The 15,594-nt window shown below is 39.6% G+C and overlaps 1 protein-coding gene across 2 annotated transcripts; it reads right to left on the bottom strand.

Moving 5' to 3' along the window:
* Window positions 1-7,546: 7,546 nt before the first annotated feature.
* LOC106973356 (cytochrome b-c1 complex subunit 6, mitochondrial) lies at window positions 7,547-15,488 on the bottom strand. Of its 2 annotated transcripts, XM_027059300.2 has the most exons (5): window positions 15,339-15,452; window positions 11,735-11,761; window positions 11,100-11,247; window positions 10,830-10,991; window positions 7,547-7,762 (listed from the first exon to the last, which is right to left on the bottom strand). In XM_027059300.2, the coding sequence occupies exons 3-5, from the start codon at window positions 11,160-11,162 to the stop codon at window positions 7,730-7,732; spliced, it is 258 nt and encodes an 85-aa protein (XP_026915101.2). In that variant the 5' UTR covers window positions 11,163-11,247; window positions 11,735-11,761; window positions 15,339-15,452; the 3' UTR covers window positions 7,547-7,729. The 2 variants fall into 2 exon arrangements, with proteins under 2 accessions (XP_026915101.2, XP_014925904.3); XM_015070418.3 differs by lacking the exon at window positions 11,100-11,247 and having other exon boundaries at window positions 15,339-15,488.
* Between the last annotated feature and the right edge of the window lie 106 nt (window positions 15,489-15,594).

The following is a 15,594-nucleotide window of genomic DNA, read 5'->3' as shown; positions in this document are numbered from 1 at the left end:
TGTTTATTTTTGAGATAGAGTGGGGAAGGGGCAGAGAGAGGGATGGAGAGGATCCAAAGCAGGCTGTGCACTATCAGCTGTCAGCAGAGCCTGATGCAGAGCTTGAATTCACAAACCATGAGATCATGACCTGGACCGAAGTCCGATGCTTAACCAACTGAGCCACCCAGACACCCCTTTATGTATGTATGTATGTATGTATGTATGTATGTATGTATTTATTTATTTATTTAGGTAATCTCTACACCCAGTGTGGTTTGCAGACCCACAACCCTGAGATCAAGAGTCACACGCTCCACCGACTGAGCCAGCCAGGTGCCTCTCAAAATGCTAATTTTGCTTGAAGGCAAAATTTTTTTTTAAATGTTTTTTTGGGGCACCTGGGTGGCTCAGTCGGTTAAGATTCCAACCTCAGCTCAGGTCATGATCTCACAGTTTGTGAGTTCAAGCCCCGCATCAGGCTCTGTGCTGTCAGCTTGGAGCCTGGAGCCCATTTCAGATTCTGTGTCTATCTCTCTGCCCCTTCCCTGCTCGTTCTCTGTCTCTCTCTTTGTTCTTTTTAATGTTTCTTTTTTATTTTTGAGAGAGAGTGTGAGTGGGGGAATGGCAGAGAGAGAGAGGGACAGAGGATCTGAAGCACGTTCCCTGCTGACATCAGATCCCGATGCAGGGCCCGAACTCATGAAGCACAAGATCATAACCTGAGCTGAGTCAGATAGTTAACTGACTGATCCACCCCAGGTGTCCCTAAAATTAGCTCAATTTTTATCTTTGGCGACTGGTACTATCAATTGTTTGAATTGACAGTGACAGGCTTACTTTGTTCATTTTTTAAGAAAATGCTAGTTATTAAAATACAATTGATTTTTGTCTGTTGATCTTACATCCTGAGACCTTGCTAAATTAAATTATGTTTCGGTAACTTTTTGGAACTATTTTCACTTTTTCTGTGCACAAGGTCATGTTTTTTATAAAGACATTTTTACTTCTTTCCAATCTGTATGCCTTTTTTTTTCCCTTTGCCTTATTTTACTGTTTATGACTTACAGCACACCATTGAATACAGGTGGTAGTAGTAGATTGCCTTGTTCCCATTCTTGGGGGAAATCACTCAGTATTTCATCATTATATATGATGTTATATAGGTTTTTTTTTTAAAACAGATGTCCTTTACTAGATTGAGAAATCTCCCTTTCTTAGTTTGCTGAGATTTTTTTTTTTTAAATTATGAATGGTTGTTGATTTTCTTCAAATGCTTTTCCTGTATCTATTGAGATGATCATATGATTTTTCTGCTGTATTGTTAATATGATGAGTTATATAGCCTGATTATCAAATGATGAACCAACTTTGCATTCCTGTAAAAAAACATACTAGTTCATGATGTATCATTATTCTTTTTATATATTGTTATATTCTTACATCTGTGTCCACAGAGAATATTGGCCTGAAATTTTCTCTTTCTGTAATATCTTTGCTTGATTTTGATATCCAGGTAATGCTGGATTCATAAAATGAATTTGGAAAGCATCCTTTACTCCTTTTTTTTTTCCCTTCACTCCTATTTTCTGAAAGAATTTTTATAGGATTGGTATTATTTCTTCCTTAAATTATGGATAGAATTTACCAGTGAAGCCACGTAGAGTTGGGTGTTTGGGTGGCTTTGTTTTTGTTTTTGTTGTTGTTGTTGTTTGTTTTTTTGGGGGGGGAGGGTGTACAGGGTAAGGTGGAAAGGAAGGTTTTTAATTGTGAATTCAGTTTCTTTCATTGACATAGGGCAGTTATATTCAACCAGAGATGATATCCCTTCCCCAGGGAACATTTGGTAACATCTGGAGTTATTTGGGGTTATTATAACTAGATGATGCTTCTGGCATCTAGTGGGCAGAAGCCAGGGATACTGCTGAAAACCTTATCCCCCACACAAAGAATTATCTAGTCCAAAATGTAAGTACTACTAAAATTTGAGAAACCCTGATATAGGGCTGTTTGAATTTTCCAGTAGCAGTTTTAACAATTTGAGTTTTTTAAAGAATTTGTTTCACATAGGTTGCCAGTTTTCTTCACATAAAGTTGTTCAGAATATCCCCTTATTACCCTTTTAGTGTTTGTAGCAAGGGGCATCGAACTATAGCCACAAACCAAACTCAGCCTCAGCCAATATTTCAAATACTGTTTTATTTTTACACAGCCACCTTTCATTTACTGTGGCTCTAATAGAGATGAATGGTTGCTCAAGAGATCATATGTCCCACAAATCCAAAAATATTTACTGTCTGAATGTTTACAGAAAAAGGCTGCTGACCCGGTTTGTAGGATCTATAGTAATGTCCCCTCTCTCATCACTGATACTGGTAATTTGTATCTTCTCTCTTGGGTACTTTTGTCAGCCTAACTACAGGTTTATTTTGTTGAATTTTACAAAGAACCAGGTTTTGGTTTTATGGGTTTTCTCCTTTCTTTTCTCTCTTTTTTTTTAAAGTTTATTTCTTTATTTTTGAGAGAGAGAGAGAGAGAGAGCAGGGGAGGGGCAGAGAGAAAGGGAGACAGAATCCCAGTAGGCTCTGTATTGTCAGTGCAGAGCCTGTTTCAGGCTTTGAACTCACAAATGTGAGATCATGACCTGAGCCATAATCAAGAGTTGGATGCTTAACTGACTGAGGCACCCAGGCACCCCTCCTTTCTTTTCTATTTCATAGATTTCTACTCTTTATAATTTCTTTCTACTTAATGTGTTCTTTTCATTGTAAGCTATCTTTAAAAAAAATTTTTTTTAATGTTTATTTTTGAGAAAGAGAAAGCGGGGTGGGGGTGGAGGGGAGCAGAGACAGAGGATCCAAAGCAGGTTCAGTGCTGACAGCAGGAAGCCCGATACGGGGCTTGAACTCACAAACTGTGAGATCATGACCTAAGCTAAGTTGGACACTTAATCGACTGAGCCACCCAGGCACTCCTGTAAGCTATCTTTTAAATAAATTTTTTAAATGAGATAGAATATCTATTCTATTTAATATTTATTATTTACCATTTCTGGGACTGTTTGTTTCTTTGTGTAGATCAAAGTTTCCATTTAGTATTTTATTTTTCCTGAACTATCTTTAATATTTCTTGTAGAATCCAAGTCTGCTGACAATGAATTATGTCTGGTTTTTTTTTTTTAACGTTTATTTATTTTTGAGACAGAGAGAGACAGAGCATGAACGGGGGAGGGGCAGAGAGAGAGGGAGACACAGAATCAAGCAGGCTCCAGGCTCTGAGCCATCAGCCCAGAGCCTGACGCGGGGCTCGAACTCACGGACCACGAGATCATGACCTGAGCCGAAGTCGGACGCCCAACCGACTGAGCCACTCAGGCGCCCCTGTTTTGTTTGTTTAAAACATCCTTATTTAGTTTTCATTTAAGGATATTTTCACTTGATACAGAATTTAAGGATAAACATCTCTTTCTTTCAACACTTTATTTTTTAGAGAGAGAGAACATGTGAGTGGGGGAGCAGGGAGAGGGGCAGAGGAAGAAAGAATATCAAGCAGGCTCCACAGTCAGTGCAAAGCCCGATGTGGGGCTCAATCCCACAACCCTGGGGTCATGACCTGAGCTGAAATCAAGAGTCAGCTGCTCAACCAACTGAGCCACCAGGCACCCCTTTCAAAGCTTTAAAGATGATTTTTCTTAGGAGAAGTGGGTAGTAATTCTTACCATTGTGCCTCTGTATGTAATGCATATTTTCTTTTTGAGATTTTCACTTTATCACTGGTTTTCAGCAATTTGAGAATAAGTGACTTGGTGTGATTTCCTTTCTGTTTATACTGATTAGAGTCTATTGAGCTTCTGGGAACTATGAATTTATAATTTTCATTAAATTTGTAAAATTTCAACCATTATTGTTTCCATTTTTTTTCTGTTCCAAAACATCTACTTAAGTTTTTTCATTTATAACATTCCTTCAAATAAAATAATATGGTATTCCCCACCACCCCCCAAAATTTGTTTTTCTCTCTTCCTTCCCATCTCTCACTTTCTCTCTCTTCTGACCATGTGATATTGTCTCAGTTTACTTTTTCCTTGTTCATTTATTTTTAGTGTTTTTTTTTTTCCTCTTGTGCTTCAGTTTTTATAGTTTCAGTTGCTGGGTCTTCAAGAGCATACCAGTACACATACACTTTTTTTTCTTCACTGTATAATCTTGTGTCAGTCTTGTCCAGTGAAGTTTAAATTTCAGATATTACACTTATAAGCTCCAGAAATTCTATTTATTTTATATGTTGCACTTCTCTCATTATGTTCATTTCCCTTAAATTCTTGGGCATATTTGTAATAGCTCTTTCAAAGTCCTTGTCTACTATTTTCTCATCTTATCATCATGTGTCTGTTTTTATTGACTATCTTTCTCCTGGTCACATTTGCCTGTTTTTGTGCATGTCTAGCAATTTTTTATTGAATGCTTGGTATTGCAAAATTTACATTGTTGAATGCTAGATTTTGTTGTCTTCTTTTAAAATGTCTTGGACTTTGTTCCAGCAGGCAGTCAGGTTTTTTTGTGAATCAGTCTAATCCTTTCAAGGCTCCTTTTTAAGATGTGGTATAGCCTATCTTCAGTATCCTCTTTCTAGGGCTAGCTTTAGCCCTACTGCTGAAGCGTCCACTTCCAGAGTCAATGCTCCAGGTGTCCAACAAGTTTAATAGGAATTCCCCACATTAGCTCGCCAAAACTCAAACAACTCCCAGCCCTCTGTTAACTCTGGGAATTAGTCAACTTATAGGTACCCAGTAGTTCTTTGCCTGGCTACACAGAGTGTTGCCCTATTCAATTGCAGCTTAATATTCAGCAACAGACTCAAGAATCCTCTAGGCAGAATTCTGGAGCTTTTTCTCTGGGTAATTCCTCCTCTCTATGATAAAACTAATAACACATTACTAACCATTCACTGAAATCTGAGTGATGAGTTTAGAAATGTTCCCTGTAAAACTTCAGCTTTCCTATATGTTTGAGATTTTAATGAGCTGTTTGAAAATAATCAGATTACGTACAACAAATACAATCCCAGTATTTTTAAAGGTATTTTGTGAGATTATACATCACCATGAAATGGGTTCTAAGTCAGAAATGGCTGGGAAATGCTGGCCATCCCTGTAGCTAGGACAACAGGTTGAAAGAGCTTCTAGGTTCAAGTGGCCCTTTGCCCCGTTTTTGCAAACATAATCCTTCAGATTCTCAGAAGCTCCACTGCCATATTTTCATCTACGAAGCTTTCTGCAGCCTTGCTGGCTATACTATCAATTACTTCTGAAGCACAAGGTACTCATTTTTGCCATGGTTCACTTTCTATCCATATATAACTATCTGCATATTGTCTTTTTCATTTGCAACCAGAGGTTGCAAACTAGTGAGCCAAAGCCAGCCCATAGATGTGTGTTATTTGGCCTAATGCTTTTAAAAAGTTAGTTGTCCACATTTAAAAATTGGGAGATGGGGACAGGAAAAAATAAAAAATTGGGAGAGCTAACATAAAACTTGGATTTCTGGCTCCTTACCAAGTGGTCTGGCAACACTGGCTGTGTATTCCCACATAGCAACAGCTTATGCAGTTGGAGCAGTTTTCCAACATCTACAGCGCCAGCTTCCCTCAGCACTCAGGTGGTTCAATTTGCAATGCCTAGACCTCTGCTGTCTAATATGGTAACCACTAGACACACGTGGCAATTTGAACATAAATTAATTCAAATTTAATTGCAATTAAATAAATTTAGAGGCACCTGGGTGGCTCAGTTGGTTGGGCATCCGACTTTGGTTCAGGTCTGATTTCACCGTTCGGGGGTTCAAGCCCCATGTTGGGCTCTGTGCTGACAGCTCAGAGCCTGGAGCCTGCTTCGGATTCTGTGTCTCCCTCTCTCAAAAATACTAAAAAGAAATTTTTTAAAAAAAATAATAAATTTAAAACCTCAATACCTCAACCACATTTCAAGTGTTCAGTAGCCATCTATAGCTAGTGGCTACCATATTGGACAATACAGAATAGATACCAGTTGCCCCAATAATGTCCTTAATAACAAAAGGATCCAGTTTGAAATCACATGTTGCACTCAATTGTCTTGTCTCTTTAGTTTCCTTTTATCTGGAGCAGTTCTTCAATTTTTCCTTGACTTTTACCATCTTGATACAAATGAGGATTACTTTGTACAATGTCTAGTTTTATAGAGTGTCCCTCAGTTTTATCAGGTTAGATTCAGCTTATCTATTTTTTGCAGGAATCAGTGATGCTGTGTTCTTCTCATTGCTGCCTACAGCCATGTGTCTCCTTAGTGGGGATACCAGCTTTCATTTAAGCTACAGTTTGTACATTCTCCTTTTGTAATATGTATCACCTTCCTTACCTTTTTTTTTTTAGGTTTATTTATTCATTTTGAAAGGGAGAAAGCACACATGCAGGTGGGGGAAGGGCAGAAAGAGAGGAGAGAGAATCCCAGGCAGGCTGTTTGGTTCATGACCTAAGCCAAAGTCAGACACTTAACTATCTGAGCCACCCAGGTGCCCCCCTCACCTAACCTTTGATTCACTTATTTTTATTAGCTTGGATTCCTGTATTATTTTATTCAATTGAGTTACAATCCAGTACTATCATTATATATTTTGATGCTCAAATTATTCCGGATTTGGCTAGTTGCTTTTGTGTACTTGACACATCCCTATCGTTCTTTGAGCATTTCCTTCTCTCTGGAACAAACAAATGTCTTGTACTTTCCCAGCTCTGGAATCACCCATTCCTCCAAGGAACCCTGGTTCCTTTTATTGGAGAATAAAGCCCTCTTTGTGGGCTGAGCTAAAGAAATATATATCCCCTACATGTTTATACACTGGCATCTGTATTTACTTACATTGAAATCTGTATTTCGATCATAAATACCTCAACACTGCTCAAATCCTTCTGGTTTCTTCCTATTTGTAACTCATTCTCTCCTAGCACTTATTACCTTCAATATACTAACTTACTAGATGTCTTCTACTCATATGTATGTAACCAATTTCCCATTGCCAGCACTGCCTACCCAGGTGCCCTTTTTTCATCCTTCTTGGAATCCACTACCTTTCCCCTCACAAACTTATTATCTCCTCACTCCTTTTTAAAATATGTATGTATGTTATTTCTTAAGTAGGCTCCATGCTCAGCGTGGAGCCCAATGCAGGGCTTGCACTCATAACCCTGAAATCAAGACCCAAGCTGAGATCAAGAGTCAGATGCTTAACTGATTAAGCCACCCAGGGGCCCCCTAAATATGTGTATTTTTAAAAAGCAACCTTGTTGAATACTGAGACCAAAAACTGTCAAAAGACGCTTGTAAGAGAGAATTTCACATGGACTCAGCATTCGATGAAATTGAGCCATCCCTGTTCATGTTAACTGTGATAATGGCATCAAGGTAAATTTTGTATCATTAAGAGATGCATACTTGCTAGGCGATGGGTACACGGGAGTTGATTATTGTTCTACCTAGTCTTATGTTTGAAATTTTCAAATTAAATTTAAAAAAAGGACAAGAGGCAGCAGGTCTGCAGATCACTGGCCTTTATTAAGAGGAATCACTGCTAATTACATAGAAGCTACCTGCCTAGCTAAAATCCATGAGGTTCACATGAACTTACAGTTACACAAATAAACAAATGGCATGGTCAAAACCATAAGAAAGTATCCTGATGACCAGGTCATGAAGGCTGGGGTGAAGTCTGCACATTTATTTCAAGCTGTTAAAGAGTTTGTGGGCCACCTACATGGGGGAAAGAAAAGGATGTCATCAAATGGCAGCTTTAATATCCTGGCTTACATGGTCCTTCATGACCTGGAACAATACTGCTTCTTGTCTCTCCACAGCGTTCCATACACCCACACCCCTCTTGAGCCCTAGTGAACTCCCTAGTTACTGGAATACTATCTCCCTTCTACCTGGAACTCTTTCCCACTTTTTTCATCCTTTATTTTTCCTTTAGAACTTAAGTTTACATGTAATTTCTTGTAAGCCTTCTCTAAACAAACTCCTATCCCCACACAAATGTGTCTCTCCTCTGTCTTCCCCACAGAAACTTCTATGTCCCATATCACAGTGTTTATTAACTCAACAAATGTTTATAATATCTACTATATGCCAGGTACTCTTCTAGATGCTGAGTAAGCTACAATGGTAAACCAGGTAATACCTCTGTCTCTTAAGGAACTTACACAATGACAGAATTATAAAATACATATAAGATTAACTTCTGATAGTGAGGAATGCTCTGAGGAAAATAAAAAGGCAGGGAGGGCTAGCAGCTTTAAACAGGAGGATCAGTGAAGGCCATCCTGAAAAGGCTACACCCAAGACAGTTTACTACTCTACTTGTCTTCTATGCTGGCTCAATTTGGTGAAGGAAAGGACCATGCCTATTTCATCCCCAGATCTCAACCCAGTGATTGGCTCATAAAAGTATTTAAATAATATACAATTTACCATTTTAACTATTTTTTTTTTAAAGTAAGCTCTAGGACAAACATAGAGCTTGAAATCACAACCCCGAGACCAAGAGTTGCACACTCCACTAAATGAGCCAGCCAAGCACCCCCATTTTAATGATTTTTAACTCTACATTTCTGTGGCATTAAGTAATTTACTGTCTAGCAATTATCAATCTCCAATTTTTTTCAATTTCCCAAACTGAAACTATGTACCTATTAAGGAATTCCCCATTTCCCCCAACAATCACCATTCTACTTTCTGTCTATGAATTTGACTATTCTAGGTACCTAGTAAGTGGAATGACCTATTTGTCTTTTTGTGATAGGTTTATTTTACTTAGCATGTCTTCAAGGTTCATATATGTTGTAGCATGTCAGAGTTTCTTTCCTTTTTAGGACTGAACAATATTTCATTGTATGCATATACCACAATGGACATTTGGGCTGCATCCATCTTTTAGCTACTATGAGTGCTGTGAACATGCATGTACTAATCTGTTTAAGTCCTTGAACAGTCTCAATTCTTTAGGGTATACAACGAGAAGTGGAACTGCTAGATCATATGGTAGAATTTACATTTTTGAGTAAAGTACATGATTTCTTTTTACTGCCAAATAATATCCCATTATACAGATATATTACATTTTATTTATCCATATATCAGTTGATATATGTTGTTTCTCCTTTCTGCCTATTATGAATAACGCTTCTGTGAGTATTTGTGTACAACCTTTTATATAGACATGTTTTCATTTCTCTTGAGTTTATAGGTAGGAGTGGAATTACTGGGTCATATTAACTCTAACTTTTTGAAGAACTGCCAGACCATTTATCTATAGGGCTATACCAATCTATATCCCCATTATGAGGTTTCCAATTTCTCCACATTTCACCAACACCAATCTATTTCTTTCATGATATGGAGAATTACAGACACATATTTTGTATATAAATTTTGCTTCTTTCCACTAAAATTATGTTGAAAAAGAAATGCCTCTATTCATATTTTATATGTAAATGTATCTATGATGCCATTTTTATTTAAAAATCTGATAGTATATACAAGAAAACATGGTTATCTCTAGCCAGTATGATTTCAGTTAGATTTTTCTATATTCATAAAATACCTTCCTTGATTATCACAATGTGTTTAATGGGGGTACTTGTGTACATTTGTGTATTCCCAGTGTATATTACAGAATTAAAACACAAATATTGAATTGTTGAAGCATAAAATTGGTTGAATGGAGATCATTAACTTTTTCACGGGGGCAAATGTCATTTATTTTCTCCTTTTTACTTTTTGACCCCCTTCACCCATTTCTCCCTATCTTTTTGATTATAGCCATCCTAGTAGGTATGAACTGGTATCTCATTATGGTTTTGATCTGTATTTCTCTGAGGGGTAAAGGTATTAGGCACCTTTTCATATGCTTATTAACCAATCAGTTTTAATGTAACCAATCATATCCAACTTTTGCCTACTCTGTAATTTATTTACAATACCTTACTCTTACATGTAAAAGAGTCAAATACAAATTTTAAAAATTTTAAAAAAAGGAAGGGGCACCTGGATGGCTCAGTCTGTTGAGTGCCTGACTCTTGATTTTGGCTCATGATCTCCTGCCTGGGATTCTGTCTCTCTCTGCCCCCTCCCCTCCCCCCACCATTCTCTCTCTCAGAATAAATAAACTTAAAAATAAACAAATAAATAAAAAGAAAGAAAACTTTTTGGACCAACTGCTATGTATAAGACACGCTGAAGGATATAAATTATTATTTAAAAAAATTTTTTTTAATGTTTATTTTTGAGAGAGAGACTGCGTGCATGCGCACACATACACCCATGCATGCACACATGCACTGAGTGGAAGAGGGGCAGAGAGAGGAGACAGAGGATCTGAAGCGGGCTCTGTGCCAACAGCAGAGAGCCCAATACAGGGCTCAAACTCACGAACCATGAGATCATGACATGAGCCAAAGCTGACGCTTAAGTGATTGAGCTACCCAGGCGCCCCAAGGATATCAATTATTTTAAAATAGCCTGTTACTTAAAGATACAAAATCCAGCTTTCTTACTGGATTCCCAATCCAAGTTGGGACATCATTTCTCTTCTTTAAGCCTCAGTTTCTTATCTGCAAAATGGGGATAACGACCCCTTATCTCCAGTGAAAACAGAATTAGATAAGACTATTTATGTAAAGTGCTCAGAACTGGACCTGACATATATTGGGCCAATAAGTAAATGCTTATTGACGGAACTGTCCTAGGATGGAAAGGCTGTCAGCACCAAGTCTGCCTGGCCACTGTAAGTTTCCCCCTTCCTGACTTTAGGCTGACTCACACAATGGTCCCTTGCATGCAGGAAGTCAAAGAGCTCCTCTGTGCAATCCTCCTCTGTCTTTGACCTGGAGGATACGCGCTCATCACAGAGCTCTAGCCGCTCCCGAGCCTTTACACATTTCTCCAGCTGCTCGCATTGCTCTCTCACCGTTGTTAGAGGATCCTGAAGGAGAAACACAGAGAAGAACCAAAATGGGGTTATAGGAGGAGACCCACAACCATCTGCTTTGATTAATACAACCACCAAACCAAGGTGCTGCCTCTGAATTACCGTGCAGAAGGCCAGCTGGCAGAGCCACACTGACGCCAGAAATGGCAGAATGGGGTCTCCCATTCAATTCTGATGCTAAGTAGTAGGGGAAAGTTTCACATTCCTGCCTTCCAAGGTTGCCAGTATGCACTGAAAGCCTCAGTCCTATCTGAAAAACAAGGTGGTAAAGGAAACCTAGCCAAACTTGAAGTAGATCTATAGGAGGCCTTACTTGTTAACATAGCATTTTGGGATATGTAATGTCTGTGAATTTGAATTCTCCTCATCTGACAGCCAGGCCTATGCAACCCCAGCTGTCCAGCTAGAAAGGCAATGTTAACATGGAGAAGGACTATACAAGAAGAGTTCCTTCCAGAATTCTTTATTAAACCACAAATAGCAGATAATTGAGTACTAGGTCCTCAAGATGCTGCTCTGCTCCCTGACGCCATGACTAAAGCCCCAAACCCAGAAAAGACTGTTTCCCAGGCCCACACCACCCCCAAACACTCCACAGCACAGGAAGGATTAAAGGCCTTTTCCACTTCCATCTTTTCCAAGGTGTCAAGTAAAGACGCCTTAAAATGCCCTTAAGAGTTTCACGAAGCTCAAACTTTCTTTTACTGAGGTAGTTCCAAACCTGAGACGGCTCTTACCACTAATTCCTCCTCCTCCTCTTCCTCCTAAAAAAGGAAAACAAAATTAATGTCAGCAGCAATTTAGGAAATACATATTTCCAATCACACTGATTGTTGTAATTACGGAGGATAAGCATTGTATTAATTGTTTTTTTAAATTTTCTGTATTTTATGATGCTTTGACATTGTAGGGCATTGCTACGTTACTAATCCAGGAGAGAAAGCCCCTCCCAGGGCTGGCTAATTTCTAGGCAGCAACTTGCCTTACAGACACATCTTTCATATGTAAACCAACCAATCCAAAACCCTTATCACCAACTACCTCCTTTATCTAACTCTCCTACACTAAACCTGTTATTGTCCCTGCCCTAATCTCCTTAGAGTCAAGTACCAAACAACTGGAGAACACCTCTATAGCCCAGAACCCAAGGAAATTATTCAAACTATCTAATCCTAACCTTGCCAGAGCTTGACTATCTTGCCTCACCCATTCTTTCCCTCAGAAACCAAAAGTCTGGTTTCCCTTGCTCTCTCCGCTGGTCCAGGCACTTTCCCATGTGGCCCTGGGTGGTGTGGCCTTCCCCCCTTCTCTTGGAACCCATACAAACTCTTCTTTCAAGAACAGTTGTCTCCATGCCTGTAACCTTACCATACCTAATTAAAACAAACCCTGAGTACATTGCAACAAGGACACACTATCTCACTTTAATTAGCAACAACCTAAAGTGTGCAGGACACTCTAAAGCCTCTAAAGTACTTATCTGTAATTTGATTAATCACAACAGCCCCTTAAAGGGCTCCCAGTTTAGAAATAACAAACACTAATTAGACATTTTTTTAAGTGAGCTCTACACCCAGTGGGGCTTAAACTCACCACCCCAAGATTTAAAAAAAAGTCGCATGCTCTACAGCCTGAGCCAGTCAGACACCCCTAATTAGACATTTTCTGATACAGATTCAAGCTGATGTTCACATGGAACCTATATAACTTAAAGTATTTTGTTTGGAATTCTGGTAGGTCCTACTAGCACCAAAAATAGCTTAATTTCATCCTTACATCCCAAATGAAATTAGGAGGAAAACATTTTTTCTAGACACTGAACTTGAACTGGGAATATGAAAATGGCCAAACCTAAACTCTTCTATAGCCAATGCTTTCCAGTTACTGCATTTGGCTTGCTGAACCCTCAGGACTCTAAGTAAACTATCAGTGTTAAGTGCATCAAAAGTCTAGAGTAGTCCATTCACAAACTTGGAACCATGCCCTAACCTATTTACTTCTGATTCAGGGACACAACCTCAAACTTACAAATAATGTAAACTTTTACAAATAATGTAAAAGATTCTCTGTGGGAGCATCAGCATAGGCTTAAATCTCAGGCATAGCAGAGTCTGAACTGCAGTATCTCAACCTGTCTAAATTAAGGTGTTTGCCTTAATTTACATTCACAGGAATGTGAATGCACATGTCCACATTTGGGGAAGGGAAAGAAAAGGTATATACGAAGATTAAAAAAAAACAACAACAACAAACCACAACAAATTAGCTTAGCAATCCTTCATTAAGTTTTCAAAATTCCAACACAATTTGCTTCATTCTAATGAAAGCTGGGAAGGGTAAGGCAGGTTCAACCCAGGCTATTTATTCTCACAGTTAGCAAAGATCTCTCCTAAACATGAAGATGATTTTTATGATGTCAAATTCCAGTTTTTCATTAAGGTTTCTTAACCTTGCTCTTTAAAAAAAATTCATACTGAAAAAGTTTTTCCAGGGGCACCTGGGTGACTCAGTCGGTTGAACATCCCAACTCTTGGTTTCAGCTCAGGTCATGATCTCACTGTTTTTGGGCTTGAGCCTCACGACAGGCTCTGTGCTGACAGCAGAGCCTGCTTGGGATTCTCTCTCTCCCTCTTTCTCTGCCCCTCCCCAGCTCACTCACTCATTCTCTCAAAAACAAAAACAAGGGGCACCTGGGTGGCTCAGTCGGTTAGGCGGCCAACTTCAGCTCAGGTCATGATCTCACAGTCCGTGAGTTCGGGCCCTGCATCGGGCTCTCTGCTAACAGCTCAGAACCTGGAGCCTGTTTCAGATTCTGTGTCTCCCTCTCTCTCTGACCCTCCCCCATTCATGCTCTGTCTCTCTCTGTCTCAAAAACAAATAAACGTTAAAAAAATTTTTTTAAAAAAAACAAAAACAAAAAAACAAACAAAAAATCCTCCCACCCACCAAATTGAAATCCTAACCTGCCCGAGTTAGAAACCTGAAATTTGTATCCCAGAAGCAAGACCTTTGTATCATTTCCCTATTAGCAATGCTACTACATTGATCATTTTGATGATTTTGTAGCAGAAGTATCACAGCATGTTTTGGAAAAACAAATCCAAATACAAGTCTGAAAATGGGACTACTTCATATAAAATTTCCAGTCAATGACAAAAACCAAGGTCACACTAGATAAAAAGATTTATTGTCCAAAAGGTATAGATAGGTTCTTCATAAAAGACCTCAGTTTTCTTAATTAAAACAAAAAAACAAAAAACAAAAAAACTGACTACTTTCTTTTTCTCATCTGCTGCTGTGGTGAGCTCTACTGAACTTTCTGGTATACTTCCTGCTGAACTTCCTGAGGCAAGCTCCATTTCTTTCTGGTCCTCTTTCTGAAAATAAGACTAAGAAAAATCATGGGATCAACTAGTTTCCAACTACTCTGAACCCATAAACCCAGAACAGCTGCCCAGAAGTGACTAGAGAACAAAACAAAGGATAGGAAATGTGACTGAAAACCAAAAGTTAGCTGGCTTCTCTAAAGCTGTATAGCACTGTGGCTAAGTCTTGGCTCTGGAACCATGTGGCTTGGGTTCAATTCCTCGCTCCATGATTTCTTAGGTATGGTCCTTAGAAAAGATATTTAACCTCTCTATGCTAGCTTCCTCACCTGTAAAATGACAACAGGAATAGTACCTAATACTTACCTCATAGGACTATGGGGTGGCTTAAAGGAATGAGTACATATAAAGAACTTGGAATGGAATAGTAAGCTGTCAATAAATTATTACTAGGTTGGAATTCTTCCTCTGGGAAAGAGCTCCCTCTTCCATCCTCACAGAATTATACTGCACACTCCTACACCGTCCCCAAATATACCTCCCACTCCCACCCCCACCAAAGAAAAAGAAATCCCTTCCTCACAGAAACTAGCATAAGGCCAGATCTCCGGAACCTCAACAGAAGATGTAGCAGGATTCCTGACCTGAGCGGAGGGAAGCGCTAGGGTTGGTCTGCTTGCTCCCTGACCTTGTCAAACCAGGATCTCAGAACACCGGATTGACTAAAAACACAGATACTATTTTTACAAAAGTTTAGGCGACACAGCATTTTCGCTCTCGTTAAACCGTCACCGCTTTCACAAGACGGGGAAACCAAGGCCCAGAGAAAAGCTAGTCATCTACTAGCCCCAGATGAATCGACGAATTCTGGGGCTGGGTCGAGGGAACCAGTAAATCCCGACCGTGCAAACTCCAGGGGCGAATCCAAGGCCAACAGGGCCCCGCGTGTATTTTGGCGGGCTTGGTCTTGAGCCTCAGGGCAGTGAAGAGGGCCGAGTCGGTCGCCTTGCCTTACCTCTTTGGGGTCTCCGGACCCAGTCAGGATCTTTCGCTCGTCCTCCAGCCCCATGTTCCGCTACGGTCCTGAATTCAACACCAGCAGCAACAGCGGCACCTATACCACTCCAGGATCAAGAAGGACTTGTAAGGGTCACTCAGCGGATATCCGGCGATCTGGCCGGAAGTGCGGCAGACTCGTCGTAGTCGCGAACACACGCTCGGATTGGCATATACTACCGTCCACAGGCAGGGGACAGGGGGAGCTAGTACTC

The sequence above is a fragment of the Acinonyx jubatus genome, chromosome C1 (assembly GCF_027475565.1).
Source record: "Acinonyx jubatus isolate Ajub_Pintada_27869175 chromosome C1, VMU_Ajub_asm_v1.0, whole genome shotgun sequence".
In the NCBI taxonomy this organism is placed as follows: domain Eukaryota; kingdom Metazoa; phylum Chordata; class Mammalia; order Carnivora; family Felidae; genus Acinonyx; species Acinonyx jubatus.
Note: the sequence above shows the minus strand (reverse complement) of the source record. Positions and strands in the feature narration are given on the sequence as shown.